This window comes from Scyliorhinus torazame, chromosome 1 (assembly GCF_047496885.1).
Source record: "Scyliorhinus torazame isolate Kashiwa2021f chromosome 1, sScyTor2.1, whole genome shotgun sequence".
In the NCBI taxonomy this organism is placed as follows: domain Eukaryota; kingdom Metazoa; phylum Chordata; class Chondrichthyes; order Carcharhiniformes; family Scyliorhinidae; genus Scyliorhinus; species Scyliorhinus torazame.
In genome coordinates this window covers 127,142,043-127,159,298 of record NC_092707.1, presented here as the reverse complement: position 1 = coordinate 127,159,298, position 17,256 = coordinate 127,142,043, and the positions used below count along the sequence as shown (strand labels likewise).

General features: G+C 44.4%; 2 protein-coding genes across 3 annotated transcripts in view; one reads left to right on the top strand and one right to left on the bottom strand.

The window, feature by feature from the left end:
• Positions 1 to 15,013, bottom strand: part of LOC140412183 (sodium/potassium-transporting ATPase subunit beta-1-interacting protein 1-like) — a 1,037,825-nt gene extending 1,022,812 nt beyond the window's left edge. Inside the window, exon 1 of the mRNA XM_072500802.1 lies at positions 14,309 to 15,013. Coding sequence (XP_072356903.1) covers positions 14,309 to 14,362 — 54 coding nt within the window. The 5' untranslated portion in view covers positions 14,363 to 15,013. The remainder of the gene's footprint in view (positions 1 to 14,308) is intronic.
• A 909-nt stretch (positions 15,014 to 15,922) lies between these two features.
• The window catches only part of LOC140429672 (uncharacterized), a 67,266-nt gene continuing 65,932 nt past the window's right edge, over positions 15,923 to 17,256 (top strand). Inside the window, exon 1 of one of the 2 annotated variants that reach the window (XM_072516974.1) lies at positions 15,923 to 16,517. In XM_072516974.1, the coding sequence (XP_072373075.1) occupies positions 16,257 to 16,517 (261 nt within the window). In that variant the 5' untranslated portion in view covers positions 15,923 to 16,256. The remainder of the gene's footprint in view (positions 16,518 to 17,256) is intronic. The other variant, XM_072516964.1, reaches the window with a different exon arrangement.

Sequence of the window (17,256 nt, the reverse complement as noted above, 5' to 3'; positions counted from 1 at the left end):
GCTATTACACCACAACAAATTCCACACTGCCTACCATAGCATTGCCACAAAATGTCCTGAATGGACTAGTATCAGACAAGTCAGAGTAATAGAAAACTTTTGAATCACCACTCTACAACACAGATTGTGCAGTATACAGAACACCAAACAAAGAAAGAATAGAGGGGAACTAGCTGCCTTGATGGTCCAGCACCAGTGTTGATGATTTCTTGCAGATTGCCTGCAGGCATTAGTGTAGATCTTAGAGAAATACACAGAAAAAAATAGTTGAGCAGTGCTTGAACTAACAATAGCAGTTCGCCCAGCAGAGGATCTCAATTTAAGTGACATCAATATCTGTAGCTTTGGGTAAAGTTATGAAATACAAGTTGCCAGGAAAGAGAGCTTTTGTTTGGAAAAAAAGACTTGAGGTGGGACCTGATTGAGATGTATAATATTATGAGGGGGATGGGCAGGGTGAATAGGAAGCAGCTGTTCCCTGAGTTGAAGGGTCAATAAGGAGGGGCATAATGTTAAGGTGAGGGGTTTGAGGAAAATACTTTTCACCCAGAGGGTGGTGAGGGTCTGGAATGCACTGCCTGGGGAGGGAGGTAGAGGCAGGAAACCTCAACCTTTTAAAAAGTACATGGATGTGGCATTTGAAATGTCATAACATTCAAGGCTATGGACCAAGTGCTGGAAAGTGGTATTAATGTACATTTAGTGCAGTTTTGTCGGTGCAGGCTCGATGGGGCGAACAGCCTCTTCTGTACTGTATGACTTGCTTGTGACAACCTCAGGACATCCCAAAGCACTGTACACCCAATGGAAGATTTTTGATGTGTAGTCACTGTCGTAAAGTAAGAAATGCAGCAACCAATTTGCACATAGCAAACTCACTGTGATAATGACCAGATAATCTGTTTTTGTCATGTTGATTGAGAGATAAATATTGGCCAGAACACCAGGGATAACTCCCCTGCTCTTCATGGAACTTGTGCAATGGGATCTTTTATATCTACTTGAGATCAGGCAGACAGGGCCCCACTTTAATGGCTCATCTGAAAGACAACTTGGGCGGGATTCTCCATTCTCTAACGCCAATTTTGCAATCGCCGATCGAGCGGAGAGTCCCTTTTAACGGCGAAATCTGAAGCGGCGCCAGTTTGACGCAGGTTTCATATGCTCCAGGCCCTCATTGCGACACGCGGCGCGCGCCATTGGGGTGGCCTCAGTGCGTCATCTGAAGGCGCTGCTCCAATGCTCCACCCCCAATGAGCTGGGTTCCCGATGCCGCAGTTCACTTGTGTTCTCAGTTGTGCGGGAACCCGGCGTGGCGCCTGTGGCCTGTGTCCAGCACCGTCACAATTGGGCAGGAGCCGAGCTGCTGGCCAGGGGGGGGCTTCTGCGTGAGCTGGGAGGACTAGTGGGGTGTGGCCACGGGCTGCACTTTCTGGCAGATTGGGTCCGCGCACGGCCGGCGCCATGTTTTACAGCGTGACCGCTGCAGTTCATCAGCATGCATATGCGCGGCCACGGACCCGGCCATTTATTTTGTGGAGGCCGGGAGTTTTACGTGGCGTGGCTGCTAGCCCCTCACCGGTCGCAGAACTGGTGAGGGGGCGTCACCGATTTGTTCCACATAAAACGCCACAGATCCTCCATACGTAGCCTCAGAAACAGAGAATCTGTCCCAACACCTCTGACAACACAGCACTCCTTCAGAGTGTTAGCTGTGATTTTTGTGCTTGAGTTCTGGGGTGGGATTGAACCCACAGCCTTCTGATGCAGAGATAAAAGAGATATCCACTGAGCCAGTTTCCAGTCATCAAATGATAAAGTACATTTGGCATTCCTCACTCACTGGAAGTATGCATCAAGCTGTACATAGAGTTCTCAAGCTAACTTAAGAGTTGTGCTTAAGTTCAAGGGATCACTGATTTATTCATTAACTTGTTTTGATTCTCTCTAGAGTGATCATTATCTGGAAGAACAGTCCATTAGGTCTCACAGTCTTGTAGATGGGATAAGCATTGATGGGTCTGCCGTCTTTACTCAACACTTTTTACTGGTTGCTCACTCTTGTGCAATAGATGAAGCTTAGTACACTTCTGTGACTAATGTCAAGCAACTGAAGGTAAAAATGGCCAACATGAATCTGAATTGAGGGAATTTCGCAACAGAATATCTTTTCCCCTTTGACAAAACCATGTACTGCGAAAAACATTAGCCTCCTTGAGAAAGTTCAATGCCAGGCAGCTTATTTCATTACAATTACTCGCTAGATTCTAGTGTCTCCCAGTTGCTCATGTGGCCAGGCTGGTACAGTCTTCAGTACCAAACAAAAGCCCATAGATGAACAAGACTCTATAAAATTTTGAATGAACAATTAAATATTTTGAAACAGTACAGTCGGCCCAAAAGTGACCGAGTTCAAAGAGCTTGTGACCAATATTTCCAACTGTATACATCCCAATGTGCTTTCTTTGCTAAGTCCTTACCCACCAAAGGAACAATTAATGACTGGATCGATCTTCCACAAACTAATTTCCATGACCTTGAAGGAAAATCTGAAGTCACACAGGATTAGAGGTAAGGTGGTAAGATGGATACAGAACTGGCTCGGTCGCAGACGGCAAAGCGTAGCAGTAGAAGGGTGTTTTTCCGAATGGAAGGTTGTGACTAGTGGTGTTCCCAGTGATCTGTGCTGGGGTCTCTGTTGTTTGTAGTGTACACAAACGATTTGGAGGAAAATGTAGCCGGTCTGGTTAGTAAGTTCGCAGATGACACCAAGGTTGGTAGAGTGGCAGATAGTGTTGAGGATTGGTAGAAGATACAGCAGGACATAGATAGGTTGGAGACTTCAGCAGAGAAATGGTAAATGAAGTTTAATCCTGACAAATGTGAGAAACTGCATTTTGGTAGGTCTAACATAGAGGGGGAATATACCGTAAATGGCAAAACTCTTAGGAATATAGAAAGTCAGAGAGATTTGGGTGTGCAGGTCTACAGATCTTTGAAGGTGGCAACACAAGTGGACAAGGCAGTCAATAAACCATACGGAATGCTTGCCTTCATTGGACAGGGCATCGAGTATAAAAACTGACAAATCATGCTACAGTTAGATAGAACCTTGGCAAGGCCGCACTTGGAATATTGCGCACAATTCTGGTCACCGCACTACCAGAAGGATGTGGAGGCTTTGGAGATGTTGCCTGGTTTGGAGGGTGTTAGATATGTGGAGAGGCTGAATAGACTCGGACTGTTTTCATTAGAGGTTGAGGGGTGACCTGATAGAGGTCTACAAGATTTTAAGGGGCATGGATAGAGTGGATGGGCAGGCACTCTTTCCCAGGGTGGAGGGGTCAGTCACCAGGTGGCATAGATTTAAGGTCCATGGAGCAACGTTTAGAGGAGATATGAAAGGCAGGTTTTCTTTTTACGCAGAGGGTGGTGAGTGCCTGGAACGTGTTGCCAGGGGAGGTTGTGGAAGCAGATACATTAACAGCGTTCAAAAGGCATCTTGACAAACACATGGATAGGATGGGTATAGAGGGATACGGCACAAGGGAGTGCTGAGGGTTTTGACAAAAATTGGTATCATGACCGGCACAGGCTGGAGGGCCAAAGGGTCCTGTGCTGTATTGTTCTTTGACTCTTATGTGACCATCAACTTCGCTCCTTGTGTAACTCCTGTGAAAATGCCCTAGTGGAAGATTACCTTTACATGGAAAGAAGCAGCTTTTTGTGCATCATATTCCACTTGTGAGTTCCGAACTGTATTGTTCTTAACTCATTAGTTTAGGTATAAATGTTACATCTCAAACACATGCATTTGTAGTTTACCCTGAAATATCAGCATGCTGTTCCTCCACGTACCAGAAAGCTAAATTGTACAGTAAGTACCACATTCGGTTTTGGTGTATGCCCCAGTTTTATCAGAATAGATTTTCATAGAATCATAGCATTTACAGTGCAGAAGGAGGCCATTCGGCCCATCGAGTCTGCACCGGCTCTTTGAAAGACCACCCTACCCAAGCCCACCCTATCCCCATAACCCAGTAACCCCACCCAACACTAAGGGCAATTTTAGACACTAAGGGCAATTTAGCATGGCCAATCCATCTAACCTGCACATCTTTGGACTATGGGAGGAAACCGGAGCACCCGGAGGAAACCCACGCACACACGGGGAGAACGTGCAAACTCCGCACAGACAGTGACCCAAGCCGGGAATCGAACCTGGGACCCTGGAGCTGTGAAGCAATTGTGCTAACCACCATGCTGCAGTGCTGCCCTTAAACAAAGAATCTGCTATCTCAACCACCAAATGCACAAAATATTAATGGTCTGCCTTTACAAGGGCGGGTGGGGATTGGGGGGGGGGGGGGGGTTACTTTCAAAAAGTGCCTTTTGTTTATTCAAGAAACCTTTTGAATGTTGGGAAGGAAAGTGAGAGAGCAAGTGAAAGAGAAATGACTTTGATGCCTCTTCCTTAATTCCACTTCATCCTTTGACTCACGTTGAGAAACACCACAGAAGATCCAGGAATGCTTTTGTCCTTCCCATTGAAGGAAATGGAATGCAAATCCTTCTCATGATTTGTCTATTGACTGGGAGATGGTGACAGCTGCAAGCCAAACATACATTGCTATTTTATCAAAACAGTATTTTTGCTTTAGCAGCAACCATAGTGCTTGAAATGTCTGGAAATCCATGGGGATTACACTAATATTGCACTTGAGAGACCACTAAGAGCCTTAAGACCTCACTACTCTCTTGGCCCCATTTATTGATGACAATTTTAATCATAATCAGAGAAAAAAGACGAGGTGGCTTTCTGTCCTGCCCTCTTAATGGATTGAGGTATCTACTTTGTTTGATGTTCATTCAATTGAATAATGCAAATTGCCTTGCTTGGTAGACAAACTCAGACGTCTGTTGCTATCATTTCAGCTGAAGAACAAATGGGATTAAAAAGCAAAACATTTGATCTTTACAACCAAGTATTAAGTGGTAATTACGTACAAACTTTTCTTTAGATTAAAAAAATAGGAATAAAAGGTCATCAAGAAATTGAGCTCAAGAATTCAATCAAGAAGTTTGTGCCTTCAGGTCAGGTCAAACAAAGATTTTGTTTGACTCACGTGGAGAGGAATAAGCAGAAATCTTTTACCCAGAAATTAGGGATTTGCCAGCAATTAATAACCTTACACAATTTATAGAAGGATGTGGATAAAATCAAATACCATAGTGTTGTGTTCTTTGTTTTTGTTCTCCAGGATGGCGGACAAAGAGAGTGCTTTGGAGAGAGCACCCTACTTAAATCCACACATTCACCCTATCCTCGTAACCCAGTAGCACCACCTAACCTTTTGGGGGCAATTTAGCATGACCAATCCACCCAACCTGCACATCTTTGGACTGTGGGGGGAAACCGGAGCACCCGGAGGAAACACAGGCAGACACAGGGAGAACAAAGAACAAAGAACAGCAAGCACTGTTTAACAAACAAAACTGATTTATTACACTACATTGGATTAGATTCAAGCATATTACTAAGGAATTAGATAAGTAAAGTTTACACTACACTGTACAATACTAAATTATGCTATCAGTTAAACTATCTCACACCTACTCTGTCTGGCTCAATTCCACTCTCTCCTGTGTCTCCCAGATGTCAAGGAGGCATGTGGAATTTATATGGTTGCTCTACAGCACCATCTAGTGACTAGAGTAGTAACATTACATTAATCCTTCATGGTGCTTTACAATATCCACATATTGTGACACATAGGACGAGGAGATTTGAGAAAGTGTAATTGAAGTTTTCAAGAAGTGCAGTTACAAAAATCAAGGCAAATTGTTTGCAGTAATGAAAGGGGATTAAATACGAAGAGAAAAAACAGATAAATTTAGAAGTGAAAGTGGAAGGCAAACAACTTTCCACCCAAAGGATGGAAGGGGTGGCACGGTGGTTAGCACTGTTGCTTCACAGCTCCAAGGTACCAGGTTCGATTCCCGGCTTGGGCCACTGTCTGTGTGGAGTCTGCACGTTCTCCCTGTGTCTGCCTGTGTTTCCTCCGGGTGCTCCGGTTTCCCCCCACAGTCCAAAGATGTGCAGGTTGGGTGGATTGGTCATGCTAAATTGCCCCCAAAAGGTTAGGTGGGGCTACTGGGTTATGAGGATAGAGTGAATGTGTGGATTTAAGTAGGGTGTTCTCTCCAAAGCACTCTCCGGACTCGATGGCCTCCTTCTGCACTGTACATTCTATGATTCCATGATTCAAAGACCAACAAGAATGTAAAAGTTACCAGTGGATGCCATTGAAGTTGACAATAAACTTTATTGAGGCAACAATTGGATGAGTTTCTGGATGGAGAAAGTGACAGAGAGAAGTATTAGGAGTCAGTTATTAAAAAGCAACAGCCTTGCTTCTTAGCATCCATTGTCCATCTCCTCCTTAAATTCTCATGTTCAAACTGTTTTGGAGACGACAAGGATAGTCTGAAATGGGATGGATGGAGGTTGAAACCATCAGTGGCGATCCCTCATGTCGAGTTTGATTCTTCCTTGTGGGTGGCTGGGTTTCAGCAAGGTGTCAGTGTTCTTTGTAGTTTCATAGAGGGCTTATAAATTAAGAAATGAAAAGAGGTTGAAATAACATGTGCTTTATCATGGAACTGACATGAATGTCTGTAAAGAATTCAGCCACATCAAATAGTTTTATATTTTAATTGCTGTACGTGATGTGCAGATAATGAGATGCGTGTTCCCTTTCAGTAATCAATATTGTTGTTTGTTTAATGGGAAACACTGACTTTAGGATGAAGTATTGCCATGTCAGAAAGGTTTTGTTCACATGAGCTTGGAAGGGTCTGAACAGAAGCTTGGGCAGCATTGTCACCACATAAAAACCAGCCAAGGCACCATTTATTTCAATGTAGTACTGAAAAGAAACAGGGGAAAGAGGTAATTTTTCAGCAGTCTCAATTGCAAAACTGAAGGGATTTATCAACTCATTCTACACTCATTATATCTGTTTTTGGAACCAAACCTCCTGCAGACTATAAACAACACTCACTTATCGAAAGCATAGATATACAAGCTGAAGACAAAGAGTCAGGAGCAAACTTCTGGCAACCTTTGAAGAGAGACACTGCCAAGGCTGGAAATGTGTGTGGTAGAGGTTTCACAGGTCAAAGACTTCACAGAAAATAATTGGTACTGTGAGCAGAGTCTCTCTCGGCCTCCCATCATGGAAATATTTCAGCCGGGTGATCGGCAAGTTGGCGAGCACATACAGATTTCTTTCAGTTGAAAAAATATTTCCCCTGGGAAAACTATCAAGAACATTTTGTCTATCTCCCTATCAATGTACAATCATGTTCTCACTGCACAAAAGCAGTTATCCGACCAAAATATTGACTCAACATGTACTCTGCCATTGTAAAAGTGTTAGGACAGGCCGACCATTACATTGTAGAAGTGTTAGGTCGGACCAACCATTCCATTTCAAATCATACCTTCAATGGAAGCAATTCAAAGGTTGATTAAGGCTGGTTCCTGGGATCAGGGGAATGTCTTATAAAGAAGGGCAGCTGGCCCCATACTCTGGAGTTTAGGCGAATAAGAAGTGATATTAAACATATTTTTTTTAAATTTAGAGTACCTAATTATTTTTTTTTCCAATTAAGGGACAATTTAGCGTGGCCAATCCACCTAACTTGCACATCTTTGGGTTGTGGGGGTGAAACCCACGCAGACTCGGGGAGAATGTGCAAACTCCACACGGACAGTGACCCAGGGCCGGGATTCGAACCAGGGCCCTCAGCGCCGTAGGCTTCAGTGCTAATCACTGAGCCACGTGCCGCCCTTATCTTATTAAATATAAGATTTGAGTGTGCTTCTTGACGGGGTAGATGCTCAGAGGATGCTTCCTCTTCGGAGGGCACCTACAACTAGGGGGCAGTTTCCAGAAAAGGGGTCTCCCATTTAAGTTGGAGATGAGGAGGAATTTCTTCAGAGGGCCATTAGTCTTTGCAATTCACTTCCACAACAAAGATTGGAGGCTGGGTCAGTGAATATATTCAAAGCTGAGTTAGACAGAGTTTTGATGGACAAAGGAGTCAGGGCTAAGGAGGTCAGGCTGGAAAGTGGAGTTAAGACCACAAATCAATGGTTTAGGGGCTGGTTTAGCACAGTGGGCTAAATAGCTGGTTTGTAATGCAGAACAAGGTAGCAGCACGGGTTCAATTCCCGTACCAGCCTCCCCTAAAAGGCGCTGGAATGTGGCGACTAGGGGCTTTTCACAGTAACTTCATTAAAGCCTACTTGTGACAATAAGCAATTATTATTATTATTATATTATTATTAGACCACAAATCACATCCCCAATGACATTATTGCACGGCACAGCAGGCTCAAGGGCTGAATAGCCTATCCAGGTCTCCTATGTCTTAATGTTTTTAAACTCTGATTGTTACCAATGACCTCATTGTAGAGAGTCACAGATGGTGAAGTTTGTCTTCAACATGGACACAGAAACGAACTGTAGTAGATCAGCCAATGGAAAGGGAAACAATGAGGTGAGGATTATGAACAGCGATGTTTTACATTCCCAAAGTTGAATTTCAGGTCCGCTAAAAACTGGAAATGCAGGGAGGTTTGCAACAATGCTTGCTCCACAGTCGAATAATCTATTCAAATCCAATTGTCCTGCTTTTTCTTTCAGCCTATCTTTCCCTGGCCTGCAATCAGGGAGGGAAGTGATGAATTGAGATCTGTGCAGTAAAACCACAAGAGTAAACAAAAGTTCCAAATCCTGTGTTGTCCCACCCATGATGATTACCAGCCAGTACATCAGTTTAATTATAATAAATCGATTCAGAAAAACTGGAACTCAAGTGTTTTTAATTGGACCCATCAGTTTTAAGCCTCTGAAAAAATGACGAGATTTATTATATTTTACAACATCAGAAACATTTAATGTACTAAGTAGAACGATATTGCTCCAAATGACTGTTACATTTGGATACCCAGTGCCAGAAGTGTCAAATTCTTTGCCTCACTACATAAACCAAAATCAAAGACTGATTAATTAATCTTGCTGGAGGCATGAATTGTCCTACTGCAGAAGAAAGTAATGCAGGATTATATCATTCTTGATAATGCGGTGCATAGATAAGGTAGATAATCAACATCTTTTCCCAAAGGTAGAGGAGTCTAGAACTAGAGGGCATAGGTTTAAGGTGAGAGGGGAGAGATACACAAGAGACCAGAGGGGAAATGTCTTCACACGGAGGGTGGTGAGCATCTGGAAAGGGCTGCCAGAGGCAGTTGTAGAGGCGGGTACAATTTTTTCCTTTAAAAAAGTTAGACAGTTATATGGGTAGGGTGGGTATAGGAGGATATGGGCCAAATGTGGGCAAGTGGGATTGTTCAGTGATAGAAACTGGGTGGCATGGACAAGCTGGGCTGAAGGGCCTGTTTCTATGCTGTAAACATCTATGAATCTATGACTTTATAACCAAGCATTTAGGAAGTTACTTTACAATGGTAGTATATCTCACAACACAAAGAATAACTTGAACTTCAGTCAACGTGACTGAAGGCTCGAACGAGAAGGAAGGGAAGGGCTGAACACGCCCTTGAATCTATTTCACTATTCAGTTAAATCATGAGTGATCTGTATCTTAACTACATCAACCCATCTTTGTTTGTGATCCCGAATACCCTGGCATAACCCTGCCAACCCCCCACCCGATCCTGTCTCAGCTTTAATAGTTTTTGGGGGAAAGAGTTACAGATTGTCACAACCCTTTGCGCAAAGTTAAGAAGAGCAGTATTTGCAGGGGAGAATCCAGGATTGCAGAAGCTAGCAGAGGTTGGGTCAGGCAAAGATGTTGGGAAGATTCACAGACAAGGCTAAAAGATTTTAAATTGAATATGATGGGAGTCTGTGAAGGTCAGCAATGATCGATGATTGAGAAACAGTGATAGACAGTACAGTGGAATTTATGAAGGTGAGGGTGTAAAGGAAAGTAAGCAAGGATAGTGACTTAGGAGTTGAGCCTGGGATTGCCCTCAATACATCCTCAAATCCAAGAGCAATCCTCTACCTGTCAATCTGATTTCCTACAATTTGATACAGCAAAGAACCTTATCCAGTTGGACTGTTTCCCAATCCACATGGACTCCCCTCCCATACCTTTTATGTTCTTGATCAAGTGATTAATTTATCTGCAAGAGAACGATAGATTAGAATGTCAGGTAGGTTTATGATGACTACCGAAATTATGCATCTACCTTTCTCTTTCAAAGGAAACTTGACCCTCTTTTTCTAATGCTACTTGTTTTTTTTTATCCAAAAGGTACAGCCTCCATTGGTATTTTCTGATTGACTTGGTTCTGAAATGATGTTCTCCATGTCCCTTAATACCCTTATAGCCAAGGGCATCAAAACTTATGGAGGAAAGGCATGAAAATGGATTTGGGTGCAAATCAGTGATGTTCTAATTAAATGACACAACAGGCCCGATGGGCTGAATGACTTGATCCTAATTCAGTATTATAACGACTGAGCAAAAGAGACAATTAAAAGCTTTGCTTTTTTTTTTTACTTTGGTTGCATTTAAACACCTTAACTTCAAAAATATTGCACACAAATAATGTGTTTTTGGATGTCAGTGGTTGTTCATTTGCCTACTCTATCTAGAGATGAACAATTGGGCTTACAAGACAACACTACCAAGTGCCTTCTGACATTTCACTTCCACATGGAACCCCAGCATTTGCCAAATCCAAAGTCAGCTCTGACCAGTCATATTTCCTTTCAAACATGATCCACATTTTTTTTAAAAAATCATAAAATGGTTATGCTTTTGTTTTAAACATCTGCACATTTGTTTTCCTATTCAGAATCAAATTAACTGCAACTCAAACATCTTTTATCTTAAAATGCTCTTTTCGCTGTGCACCCCACATTGCGTAACACTGCACAGCACACCGAATTGGGTCTCCTACAATTGTTTAAGTGTGAATACAAGATTTAGGAATGGGTTCAAGTAGTAGTCATGGTCCATTCTTGGTCACATTCATGTTGGCCAATAGTCAAATCTACACTCACTACAAGAATGTAGTGATATTCTCCAGCAGGGCATGCCAACATTTCATCTACCTTAACAGAAGGCAGCACGGTAGCACAAGTGGATAGCACTGTGGCTTCACAGTGCCAGGGTCCCAGGATGGATACCCGCTGGGTCACTGTCTGTGCGGAGTCTGCACGTTCACCCCGTGTCCGCGTGGGTTTCCTCCGGGTGCTCCTGTTTCCTCCCACAGTCCAAAGACGTGCAGGTTAGGTGGATTGGTCATGATAAATTGCCCTTAGTGACCAAAAAAGGTTAGATTGGGTTACGGGGATAGGGTAGAAATGAGGGCTTAAGTGGGTCGGTGCAGACTCGATGGGCCGAATGGCCTCCTTCTGCTCTGTATGTTCTATGTTCTAAGAGTTCAGTCCAGACCATTACCCATTTGGAGTCATGCTCCTCCATCTAACAACCAACTATGGTGTTGTTTGAGCAAATATTCAGTCTGCAAATGATTTAATTGTCCTCCATGGATCCTCTGTGCGGCCTTTCATAACTCTTCAGTCTGATACAAGATCAACATTAACTCACTCAATTTCTGTCCACGAATGTTGCCAGACCTGCTGAGTTTATCTGTTTTTTTCAGCATTTTCTGTTTTTATTTCTGATTTCCGCATTTGCAGTATTTTGCTTTCATCATCATCATATTATTGATGCCTGGAGAAACACCTGTAACTCTGGGGAAATCAGATATTGAGAATTTGGCATAGATGGTCCTCAAATCAAGTTTCAGTCCTTCCTCCACATGGCTGATTGGTTGCAGTATTTCCCAAGAGTGGTAGTCTGCAATACAGAAGTATGCAAGGCTAATTTTGGTGGGGGGTTCCTTGTTCTGACTACCTTGATGGTGTTTTGCCCTGAGACAGTGATGATCTACATGAAGATCCTATGGGAGACATGGCCTGGTCATTCAAGGTGACATTTCTGGAAGGTTGTCTCAAGGCTGATGTGTCCAGTAAGCACCCAACTGTTCGTGATTTTGCCCTACCCATTGGGGAATTGTTCCAGAACTTTGGTGTGGTACCAATAGCAAAGCTAGAATTCTGCTTCATACAGCAGGATGGCCTGGTAGAGTTTTCTCTTAATGCCCATGCTTCTTTCAGATATGATCACGTAGACAGAACTGAATGCATGCTCTGATATGGTCAATCATGCCATTCCTAGAGAACACGGTAACAAAGTATGAGAATTTCTTGGCAGCTTTGAGACTGGTGCCATAAACAGTTAGTTAGGTCCAATGCTTCATCACTGTGTGATGCATAGCAGCCTTCCATCATGGGGACATCAATTTGGACAGCAATGTTTTTGTCAGCACCAAATTGTTTGCCATGGTCTGGGTGGCTTCCTTGGCGAAAACAACAAATCTTTAAAAAAAAAATTTAGAGTACCCAATTCAGTATTTCCAATTAAGGGGCAATTTAGCATGGCCAATCCACCTACGCTGCACATCTTTTTTCGGTGGTGGGGGCGAAACCCATGCAAGTAGGGGCTGGTTTAGCACAGTGGGCTAAAGAGCTGGCTTGTAACGCAGAACAATGTCAGCAGCGCAGGCTCAATTCCCATACCGGCCTCCCCGAACAGGCGCCGGAATGTGGTGACGAGGGGCTTTTTACAGTAACTTCATTGAAGCCCACTTCTGACAATAAGCGATTATTATAACACGAAGAGAATGTGCAAACTCCACGTGGACAGCGACCCAGAGCCAGGATCGAGCTTGGGACCTTGGTGCCGTGAGACAGCAGTGCTAACCACCGTGCCACGGTGCTGCCGAAACCAACAAATCTAATGACAGATAACTTGTGTCCCATCTTTGTCCCACTAGTTAAGATTGATTCATTGTCGATTTACTATAATTAGCAATTAGTTTAGTGTACATATATTTGACAAACACATTTGTAGTTTTATTTGGTTTTACTTATTAGATATTTGCCTCCAAGTTGCAGCTGTTGGGACATCCAAGGTGTAATTGAAGTGCAATCCTGCAACGTAACATTCTAGCCTATGTTTTCACCAGAGAGAACATTTTCATTTCAAATAAATAATTGAATATATTCTTCCTTTTCAACACCGCTGACCTCAGCCTGGTCAGTTCCTTCAGTAATAAAATGGGTTACTGCACACTAGTGACATGGTGATTAGCACTGCTGCCTCCCAGTGCCAGGGACACGGGTTCAATTCCAGCCCCGTGTCTGTGTGGGTTACTCCAGAAGCTTCGGTTTCCTCCCACAGTCCAAAGATGTGCCAGTTAGGTGGATTGGCCACGCTAAATTGCCCCTTAGTTTCCACGGTTGTGTGGGTTAGGTGGGATTACGGGGATGGGGCAGGGGAGTGGACCTCGGTAGGGTGCTCTTTCAGAGGGTCGGTAGAGACTCGATGGGCCAAATAGCCCATGCTGTAGGAATTCTATGGTTTTATGGTACACACTTTCAAATTACCCTCTAGAGAATCTGAGCATGCATTCAGTTCTGCCTCCGTGGCCATGTCGGAGGGAAGCATGGCATCAAGACGAAACTCCATCAAGCCATTGTACTTTCCATTCTCAGTTGAACTGAAAGGTGAACGGCAGTGCCAGGTTGATAACACCGCTCGTCTGCCAGGAGAGGACACTTAACCGCTCGCTTTCCATCAATACAACCTGATCCAGTCCCGCAGCAGATCCAGACAAGCAGCTGCATCAAAGCAGTGCGGAGAGGGGGAAAGAAAACCAACCCAAATCGTATTGTTAACATTTACAATGAGACCAAAGGTCTGCAATTACTCAGGTTTTTAACCGTCCAGCACCGTGGCTCTGCTGAACACTGACAGGAGGAACAGGTTCATTTTGAGAACGGGTAACTTAAGTATCATCACACACACAAAAAAACTAGACACATTCGTAAACCAAGTCAACGCTCTCTCCTCGTGGCTATTGTTCACTATTCGAAATAAGATTTTTGTGAAACGCTAAGATTTTCAGATAATGGTAAATAGCCCAGGTTCACTGCAAAGAGAGACTAACATAAACACACACACGGGAAAGTCTCATTTGTGATCTGGAATCCAGTGCCTGCAAGTGGATGGGTATATCTGTATTCGTCCCACAGGGGAGGAATACCGGATACCAGCCACGTTTATTCTCAATACACACACACACATTCACTTTGTACAAAAATCGAAAAATAAAGGAAATCCCTCAACTTACCAATTGCAAGCTGCAGAGTACGATTAAGGTGCAGCGCCCATTGCATCTCCCCATGGTCCCAGCCTCCGATTACTTTCAGCAGGAAAAGATGAACCTGGAAGGGTTTCAACTGAAATAGCTGAGGTTTATTTTCACACTTCCTCACGCCCAACAATCCTGCTTCTGACCAGCATACTCCGCTTAGCATTCACACAAGGCGAATGATATTGCCGACCCCTACACAGATCTGGCTGGGTCCCTCATGTCCTTCTCATTGTCCAGGGGCGGCAGAGAGCAGGTCACACCCCCACCCACCCCAGTCTGCCACACCTTCAAATGCCAACAGGAAAAGCGTTCAGATGTTGCTCTCCATTCCTTTCCCTCTCTCTCTCCCGCTCTCGGAGCAAAGTGTAGCCAGGATCTTTAAACACCGATGTAGCTGAAACAGTACGCTATCCACATGTTCTCCCTCCGCCCGAATGGAGATGAGAGGGGAGGGCGGATGATGCACGGGGTGATGTGGGCAGTTTTATTACACCCCCCCCCCCCCCCTTCTTCTCCCCTCCTTCTTAACTGGGCGCCACTGTGTTCAAACACACAACACTGCAGTCAAAAGATCAGCCAATTGGCTCGGAGAGTAAAAACCTTCCATTCACGGGGTGGGGTAGTTTCTGACTAGTCACCCCCGCCCCAAATCAGATCTGCTCTTCTATTTCACACATCTGTAAATGCCGCTTTATTGCTTTATATCTCTGGCCAACTCACATTTCAGCCCTGACATATACTGCTCCCCCCCCCCCCCCCCCCCACACACACACACACACCCCTCTGGCCCTCCAACATGTTCATTTGAATTGTATTCTAGTTACATTTTATTTCGATTGTAATTCCGACAATCCGCTATCCGCCCTTCTTATTGTCTCTCTCTCTCTCTCTCTCTATATCTTCCTTTGTCACCCTGGTCTCTGCTCCCCCACCCCCCATTGGCCCTTTCACCCTCCCTCTCTGGTGAGCAACTTGCCCGCGATCTCTGTCATTCTCTCATTCAGACATTAAAGGATGATTTTAAATTGGAAATGCTTTGTCGCTCGCTCCTCACGTCCAGCCCGGAGGGAGAGAGGGTGGGAGGAATCGAAGCGAATTCCTGGTGCAGTAACTGCTGACCTCTAGTGAGCAGGTTCAATTCCAACTTGCAATCAGAATTAGCGCTATTAAAGCAGCGTGGGGAACAGGCTGAACTCCAGGCTAACGAGTGTCAGTACAAGACGAATCTAAATGCATTTCTGTTTTTACCCATCCTGGTCTGTTTTAAATTGCGTCCTTCGCTGTTTAATCCCAGAAGGGCGGGATTTACAGCAGAAACTACCAATAAACCGGGTCTTCAGTTTATTGGATTTTTTGTTGTTGCATAAAATGGTTCCAATACTTGGATCACCGCAAATTAAAACAGAACCGCAGCATTTGTACAATCAATCGATTCATTCCAATTGCCTCGAATCGCCGGATCTCCATTTGAGAGTCGGTGAGGTGTGCAAAATAAAAATCTCCCGACTGGTGATATTTCTGTGTCGATTGTAAATCGATCGCGCGTTGGTAACGCTTTAAGGAAAGCTGACGCCAAAACCCCTCTCCCTGTTCAAATGGCCGACTTCCCTGACAATCATTAAAACAAGTGTGGGAGGCTGCTGTGCATTTCGTCCATCAAATGAAGAAAGACAGAAACCGCTCAGCTCAGCCAGTATGTTGACGTCGCGGAGGAACCAGCTGGCTTGAGAAAGTTCCATAGATCGTGTTCTTTGACCCTTTGTCCTGAGATTCCAGAACAGTAATTCTGTGACTACAGAAAGGGGCCTTCTCTCGAAACCAAACGTCTTTTTTTTTCCGGGGGGGGGGGGGGGGAGAAGGAATAAAGACAAGAAACATGGGCCGCCGAGTGACGCGAAGGTGAGGGAAGGCCAGCCATCCCAAAATGTCTTTCTGGTGTGGGGTCTTATTTGTGGTCACGACAGCCTTCTCCCTCAACGTGCTGTACCACGACCTATTTGTCACTGAGCCCGGGGGTGTTGGCCCCAAGGGGTCACTCATTGGCTCACTCTACCAGGCCGCGGGAAACACAGCAGCTCCCAAGGACCCCAACTGTCTGGACTTTCTGAGCCCACCCAAGTTCAAGACCTACCATCCCTTCACTGCATTGCTGCCCGCAAAGCAGGCATTCGACATCCAGTTCGAAGTAAGTATCCGGGTTGATGCTTTCGGCGGGTGGGGGGAGTTAATGCATCAGTTTTAAAAGGAAACAGTTTACAAATGAGTTTTACTGCTCGATTTGGGCTCACCCCTTCCAGTACGTCATCCGGTTTGGGAAGAACATTGTTTTTTTAAAAACCGCGGGCCATCTGTGTAGGCAAATGCGCACGACAGGATCCCAGAATGGAGAGTGAGCCTTGCTCGTTGTTGAAGATGGTGATCCCTGGTCCTCCCTTCCGAATGGGTGCAATGGCATCTTCGACATCCAGTGAGAAACAGACCCTCTCACACTCTCACCTGGCCTATGCTCAAGAGGCAAAGACATCTACTATCTCATTGCCTCATCGTCCTTTTGCCAACTGGGTAAGCTGAAGAATAAAACTTGGTAACATCCAAAGATGTGTTGGAGTTGAAGCTGGTTTGTAGATGTCATGGATGGGACCACAACAAATTCGTTCTTGACAGTCTTGCAATTAAGCAAAAGTCATCATGTGTGTGTGTGTATAGGAATCATTGCACCTGAGAAAATCTCTACAGTAAAATCTCAGTTAACCACTCCAATTACAACGCCAATAAGCATGGTTACTTAAAATTATGATTTGGCTCCTTCAGTTGATCAGTAATTCCAATGCTGCAAATTAGTTTGACATTGTCCAGCCCTGAAACTGAACAGCTGCTGGGTGTGAGGTGAGCAGTAAGTAGCCAAGGAGACGGGTCAATCAATA